The sequence below is a fragment of the Sturnus vulgaris genome, chromosome 4 (genome assembly GCF_052056855.1).
Source record: "Sturnus vulgaris isolate bStuVul1 chromosome 4, bStuVul1.hap1, whole genome shotgun sequence".
In the NCBI taxonomy this organism is placed as follows: Eukaryota; Metazoa; Chordata; class Aves; order Passeriformes; family Sturnidae; genus Sturnus; species Sturnus vulgaris.
Genome location: NC_142246.1, coordinates 1,567,109 through 1,591,044, shown reverse-complemented (window position 1 = coordinate 1,591,044; position 23,936 = coordinate 1,567,109). Strand labels below are relative to the sequence as shown.

The 23,936-nt window shown below is 55.0% G+C and overlaps 1 protein-coding gene across 2 annotated transcripts; it reads right to left on the bottom strand.

Moving 5' to 3' along the window:
* Positions 1 to 269: 269 nt before the first annotated feature.
* Positions 270 to 23,099, bottom strand: VAX2 (ventral anterior homeobox 2). Of its 2 annotated transcripts, none has more exons than XM_088162900.1 (3): positions 22,790 to 23,099; positions 18,034 to 18,160; positions 270 to 2,164 (listed from the first exon to the last, which is right to left on the bottom strand). In XM_088162900.1, the coding sequence occupies exons 1-3, from the start codon at positions 23,097 to 23,099 to the stop codon at positions 1,357 to 1,359; spliced, it is 1,245 nt and encodes a 414-aa protein (XP_088019026.1). In that variant the 3' UTR covers positions 270 to 1,356. The 2 variants fall into 2 exon arrangements, with proteins under 2 accessions (XP_088019026.1, XP_014744986.2); XM_014889500.2 differs by having other exon boundaries at positions 1,599 to 2,164; positions 17,973 to 18,160.
* Positions 23,100 to 23,936: the final 837 nt, after the last annotated feature.

Below are 23,936 nucleotides of genomic sequence, written 5' to 3'. Positions count from 1 at the left end.
AGAAAAAAAAAAAAAAATCGATTTATGTTGATTTATGGGATCAACATAAATTAAGGGATGAGGGGGATGAGCCTGGAAAATCCCAAACATCGCTGGAGCAATTCCAGGCGAATTCCAGGCGGTGTGGGGGAGGGGACAGGCAGGATTGTCACCTGTCCCTGCCTCAGTTTCCCAGCCCGAGCCCTCCCCTTGAAACGCTCCAAAGGGAGAGGAGCAATAAATAACAATTCCCTAAAAAATAATAATAATTAAAAAAAATGACGGGAAGCTTCTCATAAAATCATTTATTTTAAATATTTCCCTGCAAAATCCTGGGAAGTCGCGGGCCCGGGGAATTTGTGTCCCCATCGGGGGATGCTCAGTGTTAATGATCGTTATGAATTAATTGATGAATTAATTAATCAACAGCTGCGGGTTTGGGGGTGTGGGGGGGAGCCCCCAGGGCAGGGCCGGGGTGTGGGGAGGGCGCTCGGGGTGTCCCCATGGTCCTGGGGACAGCGGGGACAGCAGGGGGGTGGCACTGAGGGGTGGTGCCACCTCAGGGTGTCCTGGCAAGGTGGTGACACCGTGGGGTACGTGGTGATGTCACCTCAGGGTGTCCTGGCATGGCGGTGACACCACAGGATGACAAATTGATGCCACCCGAGGACACCTGGACAAGGTGATGTCACCTCAGGGTGTCCTGCCATGGTGGTGACACCGCAGGACACCTGGGCAAGGTGATGCCACCCCAGGATATCCTGGCAAGGTGACACTCACACCACAGCCCTCCCCCTGTCCCCAAGGGCCACCTCATGCCGCGCCCCCCCGGTCCCCAAGGCCACCCTCAGCCCCGCAGGAAGCCACTGCCACCCCCTGGGACAGCTCTGGGAAGCGACCCCGGCTGTGACAGGTGACAAGGGGGGTGTGGCGGGTGGCAGGTTGGGGACACTGCGGTGCCACCCCAGATTTGGGGGCGCTGCTGGCAAAGCCCCCCCTGGGTGGGACCCGCCCCGCCTCAGAGGGGCAGATGCCACTGTCACAGCTGTCCCCAGCTGTCACCCGGCGCGGTGCACGGTGACCCACAGCCCCTCGGGGGGGTCTGAGGGGATCCCCGTTGGATTTGCCGGCCCCAGAACGGGGCAGGGCCGTGTTTGGGTTCTGGAGGAGCCTGGGGCTGTCCCAGGGGTGGCAGCAGCCGCTCGTTCCCATCACGGGGACAAGTGACGGGGTTGGGGACATCAGCCAGGACCCCGCGGTGACCTCAGCCAGGACACTCCGCACTTCTCCGAGGACACCGCGGGGACAGAGCCCGGCGCCACCTCGCACTGTCCCTTTTGTCCCCTCCCCTCGTAGAGACACCCGGGACAGCCACCATCACCCCCGCCGTCCCCCCCTTTCGCTGCTCCTGTCCCCTCCCGGCCATCCCTGGAGCCCCGGTGACACAGGACCCCCCCCCAAGTGCCACCAGCTTGGTGACACCCACGACTCCAGCGGCCGCGGGGGGAGCTGCCACTCCCACGGGGGGACAATTTGGGGTTGGGATTGGAGGGGCGGGGGGGAGGGGAGGAGGTGACACTTTTTGACACCGTTTGTTTTGTTATTGTGGTTTGGGGGGTTTTTTTTTGTTTGTTTGGGTTTTTTTTTGGGGGGGGGGTGGGGAGTGTGGGGGGATGTTTTAAGGGCTCGGCTTCTTGCTGGGTATAGAATTGTCCTTCCTCTCCAGCCGCGTGTAAGGCTCGAACGCGGACGCTCCCGGCCCGTAAGCACCGGGCACATCGTGCAGGCTGCCCAGCAGCGGCCCCCCAAAACACAGCGGCCTCCCCGGCAGCCGCGGCGACGGCGACGACGATGAGGATGAAGAGGAAGAAGCGGCGAGAGACGGGACGTGCAGGCTGAAAGGCGCCGGTTTTGAGGGGCTGCTGCCACCCCCCAACCCCGGCGATGCGGGGCCAGCAGTGGCCAAGCCGGGACCAGCAGCGCTCCCCGCGGGGCTGGGGACGGGGTTGGAGGTTGGGGACAGGAGGCTCGGGGGGGCCGGCACGGACAGGAGGCGGCCCTGCTCCAGCAGCCGCAGGATGTTGCAGGTGGCGAAGGACTCGGAGGTGCTGGAGGAGCGTTTCTCAGAGTCCCTGCTCTGGTCCTTCTTCTGCTTCGTGCGGCGGTTCTGGAACCACACCTTGACCTGGGGGAAGGGGTGGGAAGGGTCGGGGAGGACGGGGGAGGGACGGGACAGGAAGGCACGGACGGAAAGAGAGCGCGGGGGGGCCGGGGAGAGAGAGGCGAGAGCCAGGAGAGAGCGAGAGATACGAGAGAGAGAGAGATGTATTAAAATAATCGCCCAAGCCAGATCCGCCCTCCGCTGCCGCCGGCCGCTTCCTGGGAAAGGGAGAATTCCTGCGGGACCGGCAGGGACAGGGGGCCGGAGCCTGAGGGTGGGATCCCGGGAATGAGAGCACAAGGATGGGACCGGGGACAGGAGATCAGTGACGGGACCGCAGGAATGGCATCCCAGGAATGGGACTGGGGACAGGAGCCCAGGGATGGGAACTCACGGATGGGGTGGCACTCCAGGGATGGGATCACAGGGATGGAACTCGGGACAGGAGCCCAGGGTTGGAAGCCTAGGAATGGGATCCCAGGAATGGGACCCCATGGATGGGACCCCATGGATGGGATCCCAGGCTCCTGTCCCCGAGATGGGACCCCATGGATGGGATCCCAGGATTGGGACCCCAAGGACGCCAGGCTCCTGTCCCTGGCATGGATCCCTAGGGATGGAACCCCAGGGATGGGACCCCAGGAATGGCACCCCAGGGATGGGACTCAGGACAGGAACCCAGAGATGGGACCCCAGGAACCAAGGTATGGGACCCCAGGGATCCCAGGCTCCTGTCCCTGGAATGGGACCCCAGGGATGGGACTTTGGGGACGGGAGCCTCAGGAAGGAGCCCAGAGCTCGTGGCTGAGCCCTCCCCCGAGCCGTGCTCGGCTCTCCCTGTGCTGCTTTTCCCGGGAATGCTGAGCTGTGGGACAGGCTGGATCCTCCTCAACCCCAAATTCGTGTCCCCGACTGCAAACCCTTCCCTTGCCGGGCCGACAGGGTGACACTGGTGGGGACACGGTGGCTTCTGGTGGCCTTGGCTTTCTGGGTACAGACCCATCTGGGGACACCCGCACCGCATCCACGGAATCCAGGCTGAGCCCCGCGGGATCCCCGCACCCCAAAATTACCCCTGCCCACCCCGGGGCCCTCATCCCCGAGGGTGCCGACCCCCCTAAACTCCCCCTGGGCTTCCCGCCCTCCTTCCCTCCCTCCCTGGCAGAGCAGAGGGGCAGGAGAGGCAGAGAGAGAGACAGAGAGAGGCGGGAGGGACGGACAGACGGACACGGAGGTGAGGGAAGGACACGGGTGGGAAGACACTCGGGTTAGAGCGCGGCGGGGACCCCGGGGCAGCGGGTCCCGGAGTCACCGGCAGCTCTTTGGGGACAGGCCAGGCCCGCGGTGACACCGCCCGAGGTGACACCGCACAAAGGAGCCACAGCTGCGGGCACCGGGGGACACCGGGGGACACCGACACTGCGGGGACATCGCCTCCCGCCACCGCCAGCCCGCGACTCCCCTCGGGGACATCGGGGACACCCGCACGGGGACAGCGAGGGACTCACTGCCACCAGGCACAGCCGGGTCCCCAGGGCTCGTGTCCCTGTCCCACTGAGCCCAGGGCTGGTGGCCCCATCCCAGTGACCCCACTGGTCACTCCGCCATGACCACTGGGATGGTTTTGGGTACAATGCTTGTCCCCAGGGCTGGTGTCCCCGTGCCAGTGTCCCCATGCCACTCATGTCCCCATGTCACTCACCCCAGGGCTGATGTCCCTGTGCCACTGACTCCAGAGCTCGTGTCACCATCCCACTGACCCCAAGACTCATGTCCCCATGCCACTGTCCCCATGTCACTCATGTCCCCATGCCACTCATGTCCCCATGTCACTCACCCCAGGGCTGATGTCCCTGTGCCACCGACCCCCACTGGTCACTCCACGATGACCACTGGGCTGGTTTGGGGAGCAAAGTTGGGTTCCAGAACTGGTGTCCCCATGTCACTGACCACAGGGCTCTGTCACCATCCCACTGACCCCACTGGGATGGTTTTGGGCACAGTCCCATGTCCCCAGACACGGTGACGTGACACAGAATTGTCCCATCTCCTGGAGCAGCCGAATCCTGGGAATTGCAGATCCCAAATCCTGAGAACTGCAGATCCCAAACCCACAGTGCTGGGGCCAAAGAGGACCCAGGCAGCCCCCAAACCCAATTAATTAGCGACACCTTAACGAAGATCCGGTGTGAATCCGTACAGGATGGACATTCCCAGCACTCTCCTCTCCAAATATTCCCCATCCAGCAATTCAGGAGGAGCGGGAATTCAGGAAAATCCCTCCATGGGATTTAATCCTTGAGGATGGCGATCATCAGGTTTGGCATCTCCAGACCCATCTCTGAGCCCCAAAACTGGCGATGCTCCAAAATCCCAAATCCCACAGCTCCGGGACACTCCCATGATCCCAGGTGGATCCAACCTGGCCTTGGACACCGCCAGGGATCCAGGGGCAGCCACAGCAAATCTGGGAATTCCAGCTCAGCCCCTCCCCACCCTCCCAGCCAGGAATTCCATCCCAAAATCCCATCCCAATCTCCCCTTTCCCCGTGGGAATCCATTCCCCGTGTCCTGTTAACTCTGACGGGATTCCAGATGATCCCTGCTGGTCCCTCCAAGGTTTCCCATAAAAACCTGGATCCCTGGAAGTGTCCAAGGCCGGGCTGGATGGAGCTTGGAGCCACCTGGGATTGTGGGAATTGTCAGGGCTGGGATGGGATGGGATTTAAGGTCCCTTCCCACCCGGACCGGATGATCCCGAGGTGGAATTCTGCTGCGGAATGGCAGCACCGCGATCCTTAGGGGAAGAGGAGCCTTTCCCAGGAAGTTTCCCCATCCCGGATTCCATTCTCCATGCCTCAGATCCCCGCCCCCCCCCCAAAAAATCCCCTGAGTCCCCTGGGGTGGCCCCGCCCAGCCGCGGTTTGTCCCCAACCTGTCCCCAATTAGCGGCTCCCTGTCCTTTTCAGCCTCCATCAGCCTCAATTTCCTGCCGCTGGATCCGTGACAGATCCATGAGAAATTCCCCTCCGGCCCCGTCCTGTTCCATCTCCCCCCTTTCAGTTCCTGCTCCTCCCGCTCCGGATTCTTCCAGAAATCCCACCGGGAACTTCTCCCAAATCGCCTTTGACGGGGTTTTCCTTCCCTAAAAAAAGCGAATTCCTTCCTCACCCACATCCCCGGGCATCATGGGGGTGATGCCATTCCCAGTTTCTCCCAGATTAAAAGCAGGGAATTTTCTCAGTGGAATATTCCCAGTGGACACTCTGGAATATCGTGTTTATCCACGGCAGGAAGAAGCAGAGTAAGATCAATTAATTTTCCAAAGAAAATGAATTCCCAGATTTTTAAAAATTTATTTATTTATTTATTTTATCTGGGAACAGCCAGGACATCCAGCTGGGAGGGAATGGGAAAATTCCAGGATTGTTTGGGACGAGATTTTTTAAAATCCCAATAATTCCAAAGGTGGAGACAAATTCACCAATCCCAGGTGGATCCAAATCCACCCAACCCGACCTTGGACATTCCCAGGGATAAAAAAATCTGAGAATTCCTTCCCAAAATCCCAGTGGATTCCTTCCCTTTCCCAGTGGGAGCCATTCCAGGAATCCAAAGATTCCCTGGAATTTTTTCCCTTCTCCAGGAGAACGTTCCCAAAAAAAAAAAAAAGGAATATTGGGGAAAAAAGGAATCACGGCACAGAGATCCCAAATGGATGGGAAAGGGTCTGTGGGGAGCAGCGAAATAATGTAAAACATTAAATAATGAGAAATTAAATATGTATTAAAAATTATAGAGAAATGGTGTAAAATGTTAAATAATGGGAAATTAGATACATATTATAAAATTATAAAGAAATGGTGTAAAACGTCAAATAATGGGAAATTAAATATATATTAAAAATTACATAGAAATCGTGTAAAGTAATAAATAATGGAAAAGTAGATATGTAATTATTATTATAATTTCTATAAATGATATAGAAATGGTGTGAAATTAATAATTAATAATATTAATATAAAATTAATATATAAAGAATTATTAAAAATAGTTCTAATAATAATTAACAGTTAAAAACCGGGGAATTAAATATATATCAAAATCATATACATGCACATCACTTCATTGTATATAAACATTAAAAATTACACCCGTGCAAACTATAATAAATAAATATATAGTTATGATTTTATATTATATTTAATTATGTCTTTATCTTTTCTATATTAGCTTTAATGACGTCTTTATATTTTTATTGTTTTTCTTTTCTGTTATATATTAAATATTCCATCATTTGCATATTTTTTGTTAATTTATGACTACAGTAACAGTTATTAGTAATATAAATGTAACTATACATAATAACTAATATAATATAAAATAGAACTATCTAATATATAATGTAGATATATAGTATATCATGTATTCAATGTAATTATGATGAATTTTATATTTTACATATTATATTTTATTTTAGATTAGATATTTATATATTGTGATGTTGATATTGATGTTTTTCCTTCTTTATTTTATTCTTTTATTCTTTTACTATGTTATTCTTTTACTATATTATTATTTTATTATTTTATTTTATTTTATTTTATTTTTTAAATTGAATTTTTAGAACTGTATTTAATTTAATTATTTCATTCTCTTGTATTCTATTAAGTTTTTAGAATTCTGCACTACTTCATTTTATTTTGTTCTCTCTTATTTTATTTTGCTTTATTTTATTCCATTTTCCCATCTTGTATATTGTATATTGTATATTGTATATTGTATATTATAAAGAAATCTATTATATAGAAGTACACATTATATAAAATATAATATTGTATGATATTCTACATTTTATAGATTTTATTTTTCATTTCATAGTATTTCACATTTTACATTTTATATTTTACATTTTACTTTTTATTGTATATTTTAAATTTTTTATATGTTATATGTTATATGTTATATTTTATATTTTATGTTTTCTATTTTCTATTTTCTATTTTATATTTTATATTTTATATTTTATATTTTATATTTTATATTTTATATTTTATATTTTACGTTTCATTTTATTTTCATTTCCCACTCCCTCCTCCCCGAGATCCTCCTGGATTTCTCCTCCTCCCATGGATCCTTTCCAGAAGGATCATCCAGGAAGGCGTCCCCTCCCCTGCCCCCGGCACCTGGAATGTCACCAAAATGTCACCGTGCTCAGAATGGGATTGACTGGGATGGTTTGGGATGGTTTGGGATGGTTTGGGATGGTTTGAGATTATTTGAGATTATTTGGGATTATTTGGGATGTTTGGGATGATTTGGGATGGTTTGGGATAGTTTGGGATAATTTGGAATGGTTTGGGATGATTTGAGATGATTTGGGATGGTTTGGGATGGTTTGGGATGTTTGGGATGGTTTGGGATCATTTGGGATGGTTTGGGATGATCTGGGATGATTTGGGATGGTTTGGGATGGTTTGGGATGGTTTGGGATGATTTGGGATGGTTTGGGATGGTTTGGGATGTGATTCCCAGCCCGGAGCCATGGGATGGGGTCGCTTCTCCCACATCACCCCAATCCCACAATCCCAGGCAGGGTGTGGGGAGCAGCACGGGAAAATGGGAATAAAAATGGGAACACGGCGTGATCGGAGCACATGGAATCATCCAGAACCTATGGAATCATCTGGAACCTATGGAATTATCCAGAACCTAAGGAATCATCCAGAGCCTATGGAATAATCTGGAGCCTATGGAATCATCTGGAGCCCACAGAATCATCCAGATCCCATGGTGGCTCCATCCCAGTTTTCCATGGATGGAGACCATGAGGGGTTGGATCCCTGGAATCCCACGCCGTGACCTCGGGGACCATTGAATCCTGGGATTCCTTCTCTGGGAATTGGGGCTGCTGTTCCCATCCCTGCCCTTCCCCAAACACCTCTGAGCCATAAAAGGAATTGTTCCCAGGAAGGGAATCCTGTCCTGAAAAAGGGTGGGAGCTCATCATGCCATGGATCCCAGTGATCCAGGGAATTGTGCAGATTTTGGTCCAGTGACTGCTCATCCATCATCCATCATCCATCCATCATCCATCCATCCATCATCCATCATCCATCCATCATCCATCCATCATCCATCCATCCATCATCCATCATCCATCATCCATCCATCCATCCATCATCCATCCATCATCCATCCATCATCCATCCATCATCCATCATCCACCCATCATCCATCCATCCATCATCCATCATCCATCCATCATCCATCATCCACCCATCATCCATCCATCCATCATCCATCCATCATCCATCCATCATCCATCCATCATCCATCATCCACCCATCATCCATCCATCCATCATCCATCATCCATCCATCATCCATCATCCATCCATCATCCATCCATCCATCATCCATCATCCATCCATCATCCATCATCCATCCATCATCCATCCATCCATCATCCATCCATCCATCATCCATCATCCACCCATCATCCATCATCCATCATCCATCCATCATCCATCATCCATCATCCATCATCCATCCATCCATCATCCATCATCCATCATCCATCCATCATCCATCCATCATCCATCCATCATCCATCATCCATCCCTCATCCATCATCCATCATCCATCATCCATCATCCATCCATCATCCATCCATCATCCATCCATCATCCATCCATCATCCATCCATCATCCATCATCCATCCCTCATCCATCATCCATCATCCATCCATCATCCATCCATCCATCCATCATCCATCATCCATCATCCATCATCCATCATCCATCCATCATCCATCCATCATCCATCATCCATCATCCATCATCCATCATCCATCATCCATCATCCATCATCCATCCATCATCCATCATCCATCATCCATCATCCATCCTCCATCCATCATCCATCCATCATCCATCATCCATCCATCATCCATCATCCATCATCCATCCTCCATCCATCATCCATCCATCCATCCATCATCCATCCATCATCCATCATCCATCATCCATCATCCATCATCCATCAATCCATCATCCATCATCCATCATCCATCCATCATCCATCATCCATCATCCATCATCCATCCATCATCCATCCATCATCCATCCATCATCCATCCATCATCCATCCATCATCCATCCATCATCCATCATCCATCATCCATCCATCATCCATCCATCATCCATCCATCCATCCATCATCCATCATCCATCATCCATCATCCATCATCCATCATCCATCCATCATCCATCCATCATCCATCATCCATCATCCATCATCCATCATCCATCCATCATCCATCATCCATCATCCATCATCCATCCCTCATCCATCCATCATCCATCCATCCATCCATCCATCCATCCATCCATCCATCATCCATCCATCATCCATCCATCATCCATCATCCATCATCCATCCATCATCCATCCATCATCCATCCATCCATCCATCCATCCATCCATCATCCATCCATCCATCCATCCATCCATCATCCATCCATCATCCATCATCCATCCATCATCCATCATCCATCATCCATCATCCATCCATCATCCATCCATCATCCGTCCATCCCAAAATGTAAAGGAACCAGAAGTGCCCTCCTCTCATTTCTGCTCCTGTTTTCCATCCTCATCCCCTCTTTCCCGTCACCCTGGGATTGTGTCATAATGGGAATCGCTCCTGACAGGGACCCCAAACTCTCATCCCCACCCACAGATCCCAGAAATTCTACACCCCCCACTCCAGCATTCCCACATTCCCAAAAAAAACCACCGGAGCGCATTCTCTTGGCTTTTATCCGCCCCATAGAATAACCCTGGCTCGGCTGCACGGCTCCGGGGCCGTGGCCGTGTTTGGGGTTTTTAGTGGTGTTTGTTTTGGGTGGCCCTGCCCTGACCCCGGCTCCGTCACGCGCTCCTGGCACACGTGTGGCCCCCGGCTCCTCCATGCCGCGCTATTCCTGGCTGCCGAGCGGGAATTGGCCGGGATTAGCTCCCGACCGCCGGCAGCTGACGCCCGCTGGGAGCCTGCGCTCCGCCATCATCCTCCACCACCTTCCTCCTCCTTTTCCTCCTCCTTTTCTTTTCCTCCTTTTCCCTCCTCCTTCTCCTCTCCCCGACCCTACAGCAGCTCAGATTTCGGATCTCAATCTGCCGGGATCCCTGCCCGAATCCGGGAATTTCGTAACGGCGGCTCCGTGACCTTTCCGCGTCTCCCCGTGACGAGCGGGGATGGATTCATCCCTCGGATTCATCCCTCGGCCGCCATTCCAGCTCATCACCCATTCCCAACCCTCCACCACAGCCTTTGGGAATGTGGTTCCAGCCACCAGCGTGGTGGGAATTGTCCCTGACCCTCAGCCAGGAGCCCATTCCCGGCACAGCCTCGTTCCTGTCACAGAGACAAAATTCCAGCCCTAAGTCAGGCCCGTGTCCGACTCCTAATCCAAAATTCTGGATATTTCCGGTTTCGTGGCCAGGGAACCCCGTGGGTTCCTCATGGGTTTCCATTTCTTTGGAAATGGGAAATTTGGAGATGCCAGCAAAGCTGGAGGAAATTCTGAAATTCAGGAATTTTGGAAATTCTGAAATCCAGGGATTTTTTTTTTTTTTTTTTTTTTGGGAGCAGGGATGGTAAATCCTTAATGATCAAAATCCTGGTGAATTATTCCCATTTTTTCCCCTCATCAATCATTTAAATCCGCACAAGCACCTGGATATTCTGGCATCCCAAACATCCAACTTCATCTGTCCCACAGCAGACCCCAATTTCCTTCTCCCCTTTTTAGGAACACTCCCCCAAGATCCAGAATTCTTCCTCCCTGCTGGGTTTTTGGGATCCTGATGCCGGAATTTGGGAATTTCCTCGGGCTGTGCCAGCCTGGCCCTGCCACCGCGGTGTCCCCGCTTAGGCCTGGCTTTATTGTCCCCCCCACGCCCCCTCTGCCAGGATTAGCGGGGCCACGTGAGCTGGGTTTGCTCCAGGAACGTGCTCTGACGCAGGTTGGGATGTGGGAATGGCATCCAGCACCTGCTGGAGGTGCCCAAATCCCGGGAAATCTCCGGATTTAGGATCCCCTCCATTCCAAGTGCTTTGAGCATCCAGGTTTGACCCGATCCCGTTTAATGTGGGATCGTTCAGGCCAATATTCCTTATTCCCAAGGATTTGGCAGTTGCAGGATGCTGTTCCCAGATTCTCTGGAATAGCCCAGATCCCTCCTGGAAGCGAGTCAGGGAAAAACAGAGTGGAAGAGTTGATCCCATCCTGAAAAAGCTCCAGCAGAATGGATGGAGGGAGGGATGGAGGCCCCTCAGGAAAGAACCACTGAATCCCAGAATTCCCAACTGATTTGGGTTGGGAAAGACCTTAAAGATTTTTTTCCATATTCAGGGACACCTCTCACTATCCCAAATGGATCCGACCTGGCCTTGGACACTCCCAAGGATTCAGGAGCAGCCACAGCAAATCTGGGAATTCCATCCCATCCCCTCCCAGCTGGAAATCCCTTCCCAAAAAAAATCCCAGTCCTGCCCTTTGGAAGTTCCTAAATCTCCTGGGGTGGATCCCATCACTTCCAGAGTGTCCCAGTCTAGAGGGAAATGAGAATCATGAAGTTTTTGGGCTCCCAGCTCTTCCCAACATCATCTTTCCTGTTTTTTTTTTTTTTTTTTTTTTTTGTTTTTCCAAGGAGAGGAAAACCTGTGGCAGCCCCTGTCCCCTCGTTCCGTCCCTGCAGGGACCAGGAATCATTAACGAGCCGAGGTGATTAATTTTTAACGGCCTCCTCTTAATTGCCAGGCTATAAATAGACCTTCCCGGCTTCCCTCGGCCTTTCCCAGATGTTTTGCTCCATGCTGGGAATCCCAGGATGCTCCAGGGGGTGTGGGGCCAGCAGCAGTGATGGAATTGTGGGGTGGCCCAGGAGTTGTCCCCAAGAAGGTCTGGGGTGGACCAGGAGAATCCCATGGATTTACCAGCAACCAGGAATCATGGAATGATCACGGAATTATGGGGTCATTTAGGTTGGAAAAACCTTTGGAGACTCCCAAATCCAGCCACTCCTCCCAGCACTGCCAAGGCCACCACGGTGTCCCCAAGTGTCACATCCACAGGGCTGGAAAATCCCCCCAGGAATGTGGGGTCCACCCCTGCCCTGGGCAGTTGGAAAACCCTTTCCATGAAGGAATTTTCCCAAAAATCCTATTTAAACCTTCCCTGGCACAACTTGGGACTGTCCCTTGTCCTGAGTGTCACCTCCCTGTCCTGGCCCTAAAAAAACACCGGGGTCACCTGAACCTGAGCCTGGCATTGAATTCCTGACCCCGAGAGCAAATCCCTCCATCCATCCCATCCCATTATCCCATCCCATTATCCCATCCCATTATCCCATCCCATTATCCCATCCCATTATCCCATATCATTATCCCATCCCATCCCAAGAGGGATTTATGGGAATTCCACCCTCTCCACTGTCCCCCCAGGGTCCTTCTGCTTCCTCTGCCTGGGATTTTCCATCCCATAATGCCACTGGGAAGGGGCATTTGTCCCTTTCAGGATTCTGGGAGGGGGATTTTCCAGGAAAAAGCGGGATCCATGGATATGAGCTGCCCTCGGGATTTGGGATGGGTTTGGGATGTCCTCGTCACTTCCCAGCTCATCCCCCAGAGAGCTCACCTCGTCTCCATGGAAAATTCCCCAATGGAAACGTTCCCCAGGTTAATTAAACTCACCGAGTGTTAATCATACCTGTGCATTAATTAGGAAAAGCACTGGGAGGCAGAGCGGGGACGTGGATCCCGGGAGGGAAGAGGAATTCCCTGGACTGGGTGGAAACAACTTTGCCCGAGCAGGAGTGGCTCCAAAATTCCCTCCTGCTCCCCGGGGTGATCCCACCCTCACTTTCAGGAAATTTCCTTTTTTTTTTTTGGGTGATCCCTGCTTTCCCTGGATGATCCCACCCTCATTCCTGGGTGATTCCCAACATTCCTGGGCAATTCCCATCTTCTCTGGATGATTTTCCTTCTCTAAACAATTCCTGCTCTCCCCTGGATGATCCCACACTCACTTCCAGGAAATTCCCATCTTTTTTGGGTAATCCCACCCTCATTCCTGGGTGATTCCCATATTTTTTTGGTGATTCCCTCTCTCCCATCCTGATCCCCCACTCCTGGAGCAGCACCTCGAGCCAAAAATCCCAAATCCCGCACTCCCCAACCCATCCTGCCTCCAACTCTGCTAAACACCGGGATCAGCTGCCAGGAAAGTAAAACCAAAACCTAAATCTCCTTTTTTTTTGGTGGTTTTTTTTTTTTGGTTTTTTTTTTTTTTTTTTGGTTGTTGTTGTTGTTGGGTTTTTTTGAGGTTTTTTTTTTTTGGCTTTAAAAATTTTTTTTTTCCTTATTTCCAGCAGGATTTCTGCAAGTTCCCAGCCCCGCTCCCGGGAATGCTGGGCTGCAGCATTCCAGCTGCGATCACACCGTGTCTCTTCCCATCTCGTCACATTCCCTCCTCGCCGGGATGAATCATCCTTCCCCTCCCCTCCCCTCCCTTTTCTTCCCAAACATCCACAGGCACAACAAATCCCAGCCCTGGTGGCCCCTTTCCCTTCAGCGTTCCCGTCACATCCACAGGGAAAAGTCAGGAGCAGCTTCCTGGTTTTGGAATTAAAATCCAGCCCTGGGAAGGGCTGGAAAGGATCAGTCCCAAAATTTTTTTTAAAAAAAAAAGAGCCAGGAGATGCTGCTGATTAGGATCCACCACCAAAATTCCCTAAATTCTGGGAGGTGCTTCGGGAATGAATCACCAGAAGCACCCAAAATCCTGGGATTGCTGCAAAAGTTGGATTTATCTCCCAGTTTGGAGGAGGAGCTGGGTGGGGACAGGAGGGGCTGGCGGTGACTTTTCCCTCTCCAGGTCACATCCAGGTGGGATCAGCACATTCCAGACCCAAAGTGGCCTTGGAAAACTCGGTGTAAATCTCTTGGAATTCCAGAGGAAAACATCCCGACTGTGAAAAACCAAGAATCAGGAAAACGGGCACTCCTTAGTGTGAAACCATCCCTGAAGAGGGAGAGGAAGAATTTTGGAAATTTGGGAGGGGCTGGGAGAAAACCAGGCACTCGGGAAGGTTCTGGAAAGTGGGAATTGGGCTGTGGGGAAGGAAAAACGGTGTGAAAAGCAGGGAACGGGATTTAAGGAGACAGGGATGAAGGGAGGGAGGGAAGAGGGTGCGGGAAGGGAGAGAGCAGAGGAGAAGCGACAGCGCCCGGCCCACAGGGTGGGAATTTTCTCACCCAGGGATGAAGGGAGCAGCGAGGATCCAGAGCAGCGGGAAAAGACGGGAATTTCATCCCTGAGGAAAGGCTGTGACCTCCCAGAGCTGGCACCATGCTGGGCACGTCCTCCGTGCCCGCGGGACAAATTCTGGACCACGGAGAGACCCTGGGAAGAGGGAGCCTGGGAAGGGGGATTTGGGAAGAGGGATTTGAGGAGAGGGGTTTGGGAAGGTGGGATTTGGGAAGAGGGAGACTGGGAAGGGGGATTTGAGAAAAGGGATTTGGGAAGGGGAATTTGGGAAGTGAGATTTGGGAAGAGGGATTTGAGAATAAGGATTTGGGAAGGGGGGAATCCTGGGAAGGGGGACTTGGGAAGGGGGATTTGGGAATGGGGGATTTGGGAAAAGGTATTTGAGAAGAAGGATTTGGGAAGGTGGGATATGAGAAGAGGGATTTGGAAAGTGAGATTTGGGAAGAGAGATCCTGGGAAGGGGGACTTGGGAAGGGGGATCGTGGGAAGAGGAATTTGGGAAGGGGAATTCGGGAAGAGGGATTTGAGAAGAGGGATTTGGGAAGGGGGATCCTGGGAAGAGGGATTTGGGAAGGAGGTTTTGGGAAGAGGGATCCTAAGCCAAGGACACACAGCTTGTCCCTTGTCATGGCACGGCCAAGCTCGTCCCTGTCACTCCCGGCTCTGTGGAGGTGACACCGGGACATCGGGAAGAGAAATCCCAAGAAAAGGGACCCCAAGAAGAGGGACACCAGGAAAAGGGACACTGGGAAAAAGGAAGCCCTGAGCAGGGGGACAAAGCTGTTCCCGCAGTGTGACACGGCCACACCCACCCTGGCACCGTGGAGGTGACACAGGGACCTCGGGAACAGGGAACCCAAAGTCACTTTTCTCCCAACCACGGCACAGCCAATCCCATCCCAAATCCTCCTCCTCACCGAAATCTCCCTATTCCACCACCACAAAAATCCCGGAATTCCAATTTCCCCTCACCCAGGAGCAGGATCCCCCCCCCACCCCAAATCCCACAGCTCGGAGCCACGGCCAGGATGGGTTTGTTCCATAAAAAGGGTCAGAAAAATTGGAATTATTTCCTGTGTGAATCGTGTGAAGCTATGCTGATACCAGAGCGGGCAGGGAAGGGGTGGACGGGTCAAAATATTTATAATTTTTACAATAATATTTTAAATATGAATATTTTAAATAAGAATATTTTAATAATAATGTAATAATAGTAATAGTAATCGTAATCGTAATAGTAATAGTATCATATCACTATAATTATTATCATTAACATAATTTTAAATAATATTATTAAATAAGTACCATTACTAATATTATTTAATTAATGATGATTGTTATTTAACGACAAATTTCTAAGCCAAAACCACCACGACCCCATCCGAGGCAGCACCGACCTCCCCCCATCCATTCCCCCAGATTTCCCCAGCACAGGAAAAAAACAGGAAAATCCCTTCCCATCATCCAAAGAAAGTGATGGAGAAAAGATCCAGGGATAATTCCATGGACAATCCCGGTGGGATTGGGGTGCAGGAAAAGGGGGAGCAGCCCCCACACATCCCGATCCCACCATGTCCCACCTCGTGTCACCACTGTCACCCCCAAACCCACCCGTGACCCTCCTGGCACTGTGGAGGCGACACTGGGACCTTGGGATGAGAAATCTCTTCCCACTTTTCTCGGGATCATGGAATGAGTTGGGTTGGAAAGAACCTCAAAGCTCATCCAGGGCCACCTTCCCCTGTCCCAGGTTGTCCCATCCAATGTCACCTTGTCCCTATGCCGGACATTTGAGGGGTCACCACTGCCAGCGAGGTCCCCACAGACCCCTCGGGGTTGTCCCCAACCTCATCCCAACCATTCCAAAGAAAAATCAACACCGGGAATGCCGGGCTCATCCCGCTGCCACCTCTGAGAGCTCAGGGACACGGCCACCGTGATGTCCCCAATGCAGAGGAGCCACACAACATCCCCAACACAGAGGAGCCACAGCAATGTCCCCAACGTGGAGGAGCCTCCACAATGTCCCCAACGCAGAGGAGCCACCATGATGTCCCCGACACAAAGCAGCCACTGTGATGTCCCCAACACGAAAGAGACACTGTGATGTCCCCAAGGTGGAGGAGCCACACAACATCCACAATGCAGAGGAGCCATCGCGATGTCCCCAACACGGAGCAGCCACCGCGATGTCCCCAGTGCAGAGGAGCCACCACAATGTCCCCAGCATGAAGGAGCCACCGCGATGTCCCCAATGCGGAGAAGCCACTGTGACGTCTCCATGGTGGAGGAGCCACCTCAATGTCCCCAACGTGGAGGAGCCACTGTGATGTCCCCAACGCGGAGCAGCCACCTCAATGTCTCCAACATGAAGGAGCCACCACGATGTCCCCAACACGAAAGAGCCACTGCCACATCCCCAACATGCAGAAGCCACTGCAACGTCCCCAATGTGGAGAAGCCACTGTGACGTCTCCAAGGTGGAGGAGCCCCCGTGACATTCCCCAAGATGAAGCAGCCACCGCAATGTCCCCAACATGAAGGAGCCACCGCGATGTCCCCAAAGCAGAGGAGCCACAGCGATGTCCCCAATGCAAAGAAACCCCTGCGATATCCCCAATGCAGAGGAGCCACTGCAATGTCCCCACCGCGACGTCCCCACCGCGATGTCCCCACTGCGATGTCCCCAACGCAGAGAAACCCCTGCGATATCCCCAAGGTGGAGGGGCCGTGGTGACATCCCCAACACGAAGGAGCCACCGCAATGTCCCCAATGCAGAGGAGCCACCGCGACGTCCCCACCGTGATGTCCCCAACACGATGTCCCCAACGCAGAGGAGCCACCGCAATGTCCCCAATGCAGAGGAGTCACCGCGATGTCCCCACCGCGACGTCCCCACCGCGGTGTCCCCAACGCAGAGAAACCCCTGCGATATCCCCAAGGTGGAGGGGCCGTGGTGACATCCCCAACACGAAGGAGCCACCGCGATGTCCCCAACGCAGAGGAGCCACCGCAACGTCCCCCGTGATGTCCCCAGCACGATGTCCCCAACGCAGAGGAGCCACCGCGATGTCCCCAATGCAGAGGAGTCACCGCGATGTCCCCACCGCGACGTCCCCACCGCGGTGTCCCCAACGCAGAGAAATCCCTGCGATATCCCCAAGGTGGAGGGGCTGTGGTGTCATCCCCAACGCAGAGGAGCCACCGCGACGTCCCCAACGCAGAGGAGCCACCGCAATGTCCCCAATACAGAGGAGCCACCGCGATGTCCCCACCGCAACGTCCCCACCGCGATGTCCCCAACGCAGAGAAACCCCTGTGATATCCCCAAGGTGGAGGGGCCGTGGTGACATCCCCAATGCAAAGGAGCCACCGCGATGTCCCCACCGTGATGTCCCCACCGCGACATCCCCACCGCGACGTCCCCAACGCAGAGGAGCCACCACGATGTCCCCACCGTGACGTCCCCACCTTGACGTCCCCACCGCGAGTCTCACCTGCGTCTCGGAGAGGTTGAGCTGCCGCGCTAACTCCGTCCTTTCCCGGCCCACCACGTACTGGCAGCGCTGGAATTCCAGCTCCAGGCGGTAGAGCTGCTCCGCCGTGAAGGACGTCCGCGTCCGCTTGGGCCGGTCCAGGTCCAGCCCCTTGGGCAGCACGATCTCCCGGATCGTCCCTTTGGCATCTGGGTGGGAAATTGGGAGAACCATCAGGGGAAAAAGAAAAAAAACCAAAAAACAAACGGAAGGAATCGGTGCAAAAATGCGAGAACGCGGTTGTTTATTGAGGCGGGGAAAGGGGAAAGGGATGGAATTAAAATAGGGAAAAAAATGGAATTAAAGTGGAGAATAAACGGAAAATGAAAGGAATTAAAACAGAGAATAAATGGAGAGTGAATGGAATTCAAACGGGGAATGAATGGAAAATGAACAGAATTAAAATGGAGAACAAATGGAAAATGAATATAATTAAAATGGAGGGTAAAGAGACAATAAATAGAAAAGAAATGGAGAATAAACGGAGAATAAATGGAATTAAAATTGAGAATAAACAGAGAATAAACGTAGAATAAATGGAAAATAAGAGAAAATAAATGGAGAATTAAACCGAAAACAAATGGAAAATAAATACATGGAAATAAAACTCCACGTGGATGTGGGGTATCCATGGAACTCCCACAAGCTGGAGCTAAATCGTGGCTTGGTTCTTCCCTCCGGCCCCAGAAGCGGAGAGTTTATAAATATCCAGGGAAAGGCCACGAATCTCCATGAATTAAGGTTTTTAAAAGACATAAATGAAAGCCATAAACTTTTTTTGGGAAAACGGAGTTTTCCATCCTGGAAATAATATTTTGGAAGGCCAGGAGCAAACAAGAGATTTATGCCGAGGAAAAATTCGAATTAAAAATATTTTTTCTCGAATTCTAATATAATTTTTGATTTGTGTCCTTCCTTGGGAATACTGGAAAAAAATTCACCTTTGTAACAATTCCCATCTCTCCAGAATTATCCTCACTGAAGGAATATTTCCTTGGGAGGCTCAGCTCCCATTTTAGGGTGGTTTCCTATTAAAGGACAAATTTGGGAAGCGCTGTGGGCACCGAGCTGCTCCCGGCCGTGGATTTTATGAGGTTGGGAATGTCCAGGGAAAGCAAATCTTGAGGATTTGGCTCCATCTCAGGGAAGCGATTCTGGAGGAGCCTCCACCAAAAAAAATCAACAGGAATTTTGTCCCAGCTCCCAGGAATTAAAATGAGCCTCGGGAATCGCCCGCTGGGATCTTCCCAGATCCCAAATCCTGGCTCGGTTTGGGTGAGCCCTCCCTGCAGATCCCCCAGAGGATTAAAATCCTGCCAGGAATTTGCTCCAAACCCCAAGCCAGGCCCTGATTTTGGGATGCTGGATCCCAATTCCAGAGGGATCTCAGTTGGAGGTCAATGGCTTTCCCTCCCTCCAGGTGAGGGGGGCATGAAGGGATTGTAAAATTCCAGGGATAGGAAAGAGGAAAACAGCGAAAATCACAAGGAATGGGGTGGGGACAGCAGAGATGGGATGAGGATGGTGGCACTGGGATGGGAATGGTGGCACTGGGATGGGAATGGTGGCACTGGGATGGGAATGGTGGAACTGGGATGGGAATGGTGGCACTAGGATCAGAGTAGTGGCAGTGGGATGGGAATGGTGACGCCAGGATGGGAACGGTGGCATGGGGATGGGAATGGTGGCACTGGGATAGGAACGGCAGCACCGGGATGGGAATGGGGCGCTGGGATTGTAATGGCGGCACTGGGATGGGAATGGTGGCACCAGGATTGTAATGGTGGCACCGGGATTAGAATGGTGGCACTGCCATAAGATTGGCAGAGCCGAGAAGAGGCCGGAGGAGCTGAGATGAGGGCGATGGATTCGTCACCGGGATGGTGGGAATTGGGACCAAACCCCGATTTGGGAAAGGGACCCAAATCCCGGAGCCGCTTTCCCACCGCGGAGCTGCGGGACACGGCCGAGGCACCATCCCAGAACGCGGCACCGAACGAGTCCCGAGAGTTTGGGGACATCCAGGGTGGCACAGGGGGTGGTGACACCGGGCCCACACCCCAAACCCCAAGGCTGGAGCAGAGCCGCCGGGAAGGAAAGGGGTTGTAGGCGGATCAGCGGCTTTTCCGGCGGGATCAGTGCCGGGAACCATTTTGTGTGGGAAGAGCCGTGACGGTGACGATGCCCAGGCCACGTCCGCACTCCCGTGCCCACATCCGTGCCCACGTCCGTGCCCGTGCCACGGCCCTGGCACAACAAGAGCCGGGAATGCTGGGGCTGCCGGATCCGGGGCCGCAGCTGCGCCCTGGGCTCCGGCTCGGGTATTATTTATTGTTATTCCCACAGCAGCTGGAGCAGCTCCGGAGGGACGGCAGGGAAAAGGGCACGGCCGCGGTGTCAGCTCGGCACAGGGGACACCAAACCCCTCGTGCCAGCCCTGCTGACCTTCCCCAGGGTTTTGGGGTGCTCAGGCCAGCCCCCATTCCAGCCTTTGGAATCCCTCTCCCGAGAGCTTTTTCCCATTCTGGAGCCCCCAACAATTCCAGGGTCCTGCTGGAGCTAGCCAGGGGGTTCCGGAGCCTTGGGCCTCGCTGGTGACATGTCCTGATCTTGGGGACCCGGATACACCTGGTGGCTCTGGAGCCAGGACAGGACTGGGGTTGAAATCCCCTAAAAGAGCAGAGGACACCCAAAATCCATGGGGACACCTTTTCCTGGCACAGGGACACGCCGTGCCCACCTGAGTCCCCACACCAACACACCTGCCAGGACCTTTTGGGGCACTCAGTCCCCCCGGCACCCCCCAGGATGTCCCCTCCGTGCCATGGGGTGGCCATGGTGGCACCAAACGCCACCGGGGTCCCTCCACGTGCTCTGTGGCCACCGGGCCCAGGCCTGGGCCAGCCCCAGGAGGTGACCGGGAGGAACGGGGGGGACATCCCAAGATGTGTCCCCAGATCCGTGGGGCTGTAGTGGCCGTGGTGACAGCGGGACCGGCCCCGGGGCTGCCCAGGTCCCTTCTTGTCCTGTTTATTTCCGGGAGCCACCCCCGACGAGACGGGGATGGCCGGGAGGTGACCGGGAGGTGACCGGGTGGCTCCGTCCCGCACGGACCATCCCGGGTATCGCGAGACCGGCGATGAGAGGATCCCACCGATGTGAGGGGGTCACCAGGACCCCCCGACTTCACCGAAAGACCGAGGACAGCACCGGGGCTGCACCGGGGCTGTACCGGGGCTGGCGACAGCTCCGCGGCAGCCGCTCCTCACCGGGGCCGGGGCTGGCAGAGCCCCTTTCCCTGGGCAAGCAGCGAGGGCGAAACTCAAAACATTAAAATAAAATAATTTTATAACATAAAAATGAACATTTTAACCTCCCGCTTTGCACAAAACCGACCGGGAGGCTCTGCCCGGGCCCAGCCGCTGCTCGGCCCCGGCCCTGCCCGGGCCGGGTGGGGACCGGCGGTTCCGTGTCCCCGCAGCCCCGGTGGCCCCGCCACGTTGTCCCCGCTTCATTTCGGTTCAGTCCCGGTGATTTGCGGCGTTTTCTCCCCGCCACCATTTTGTCCGCACCGTGGCGGCTGCAGCAAGATGGTGAAACCGGGAGCTCCCGGTGAGGGTTCCCGGGGTCGGCGGGAGCGGAGACCCTGCCCCGGCCTTGGGCACCGACCCCCGGCCCTCTCCCGGTGCCGGTACCGTCGGGGCGGCCTCGGTAGGGCTGAAACGGGCGGAGGAGAGGCCTGACCCCAGCCTGACCCCGGCGGGACTGATGGCAGCCCCGCTCGGCGACCCTCGGGGACACGGGGACATCACGGGTGGGACCCCGGGGCTCGTCCCCGAGCGCTGCTCGGCCGCTGTCCCCCGTTCGGACTGGGACAACCGGGATGTCAGCAAAGGCGCCTATCGCGACAACCGGGACAGAGGCTTCGGTGAGCGGCAGGGCGCTTTCCCGGGATGCCTGAGCCCGGAATGACGATAGAACAAGGACCCGGTTCCTCCCGGTGAGAAGGGAAGTCACGGCCGCCGCTCCGGTCCCGAGCACCGGGAGGCCTCGGCCCTGATCCGGGCTCCGGCAGCGGCGGGGGAGCGGCGGAGAACGCGGAGCATCCCCGGGGTCCCGGAGCAGCGCAGCGCTCGGGACCCGCCCGCCTACGACAGCCGCACCAGGACGCCCCAAACTTCTCGGGGTTCGCCACAAGAACCCCAGAAGTGATCCCGGGCCGGCGGGGATCGAGCGCGGGCGGCGGGGCGGGATGCGGGGTGTGGGATACGGGACTCGAGACACGGCGGCTCTGGGCAACGGTGATCCCCCAGCCGGGGCCGTGCCGGTGATATTATAAACGGGGGAAAAAAAAAAAATAAATACCCCCCCCCCTCGCCCGCCGCCGCTCCGTGACGCTTTTCTCCTGCGACATCGCTTCCAACGCCGAGCTGATGCTGTCCCCCCTCTCCCGCCGCCCGCGCGTCCCCCGCGGGGTTCCGCTGGCCCGGTGGGTCCGTGACCCCGGGGCCGCTCCCCTGGAACCCTCCCGGCCGCCCGCCGGGCACGGCCCCGCTCCGAGCGCGCTGCCGGCGGAGCCGGGCTGGGTCAGCGGGCCCGCTCCGAGCCGCACGCAGCGGAACCGGGGCACAAGCGGCGGGGCCGGGAGGCCGGAGGTGGCAGCCGGGAAGCGCCCGGGATGAGCTGGAAGCGGTGCCGGGGATGCCCCGTGCCCGGAGAGGGAACCCCCGGCAGGGGAAGCGGGGAAGCGGGGAGGGGAGCGCGGAGCGGGCTCGTACCTCGCACCAGGATGCGGCGGCAGTAATCCGCCTCGCCGGTCCCCGACGGGCTCTCGGTGTCCGGGGCGCACTGCTTGGAGGAGCCGGGGCTGACCGCCGACGTTCCCGGGATGTCCTTGAAGCCGCCGCCGGTTCCGCCGCTGCCGCCGCCGCCGCCGCCGGTGCGCAGGGCGCTCTCCAGCTCCGCCCGGGTCGGCAGCTTCTCCCGGGCCCGCCCGGTGGCCGCGGGCTCGGCCAGCAGCACGGGGCTCCCGCCGGGCTCGGCCCCTCCATCGCTCATCCCTGCGGGCGCCGCGGCGGGATCAAACATCAGGAGGCAGAGAGAGACACGGGGAGAGGGAGAGAGGAGGCAAGGCTGGGCGGGGGGGATGGGAGGGAGCCCCCCCCCCATCCTCCCCAGACCCCTTCCCCTCCCCGCCCCTCGCCAGCCCCCCCCGGGGCTCGGCGCCCCAGCTCACCCCCATGGCCGGGGACCGCCGGGGGCTGTCGCCTGTCGCTTGTCGCCGTCTCCCACCCGGGGGCCGGCATTTAAAGCGCACCCCCCACCCCGCCCCGCCGGCCGGGGGTGGTACCGGGGGTGGGGGGGGCGGGGGGGACCCGTCAGGGAGTCCCGAGAGGGTGCGAGGGTGGGGGGGGAAAGGAGTTTCAAACTTTGACAGGTGCCCGAGCCCCCCCAACCCGCCCACCCCGCGCCCCCTCCCCAGCTCCACCTCCCGCCGCACCTCGCTCCGGGCAAACTTCAGGCGCTCCCGCTGCCCTTCCATGGAGCGCCGGTCCCGGTGCGGGTCCCGGTGCCGGTGTCGGTGCCGGTACCGGCGGGGAAGCGGCGGGAACCTGCCAGCGGTGCCCGGGCTCGCCGCGCTGCGCTTGGGATTCGCGTGCGGGGGAAATCAATACCGGCAGATTGGGGGGGATGATTTTAGGGGGGTGGAGGTGGTGGTGGTAGGGGGGGGGGCGGGAGGGGAAAGGGAGGTCGAGGGGAGGGAGCTGCGGAGGAAGCGGCCGGGGGTGGGACCGGCGAAGAAGCCGGGTCCTTATTCCTCCGGCCCGGCCCTCCCCCGCCGCCGCGCTCCGCTGCGCATCCCCCGCCGGAGCCGGCAGCGGGGAGCGGGGAGCGGGGAGCGGGCGGCCGAGCCCCCGCCGCGCC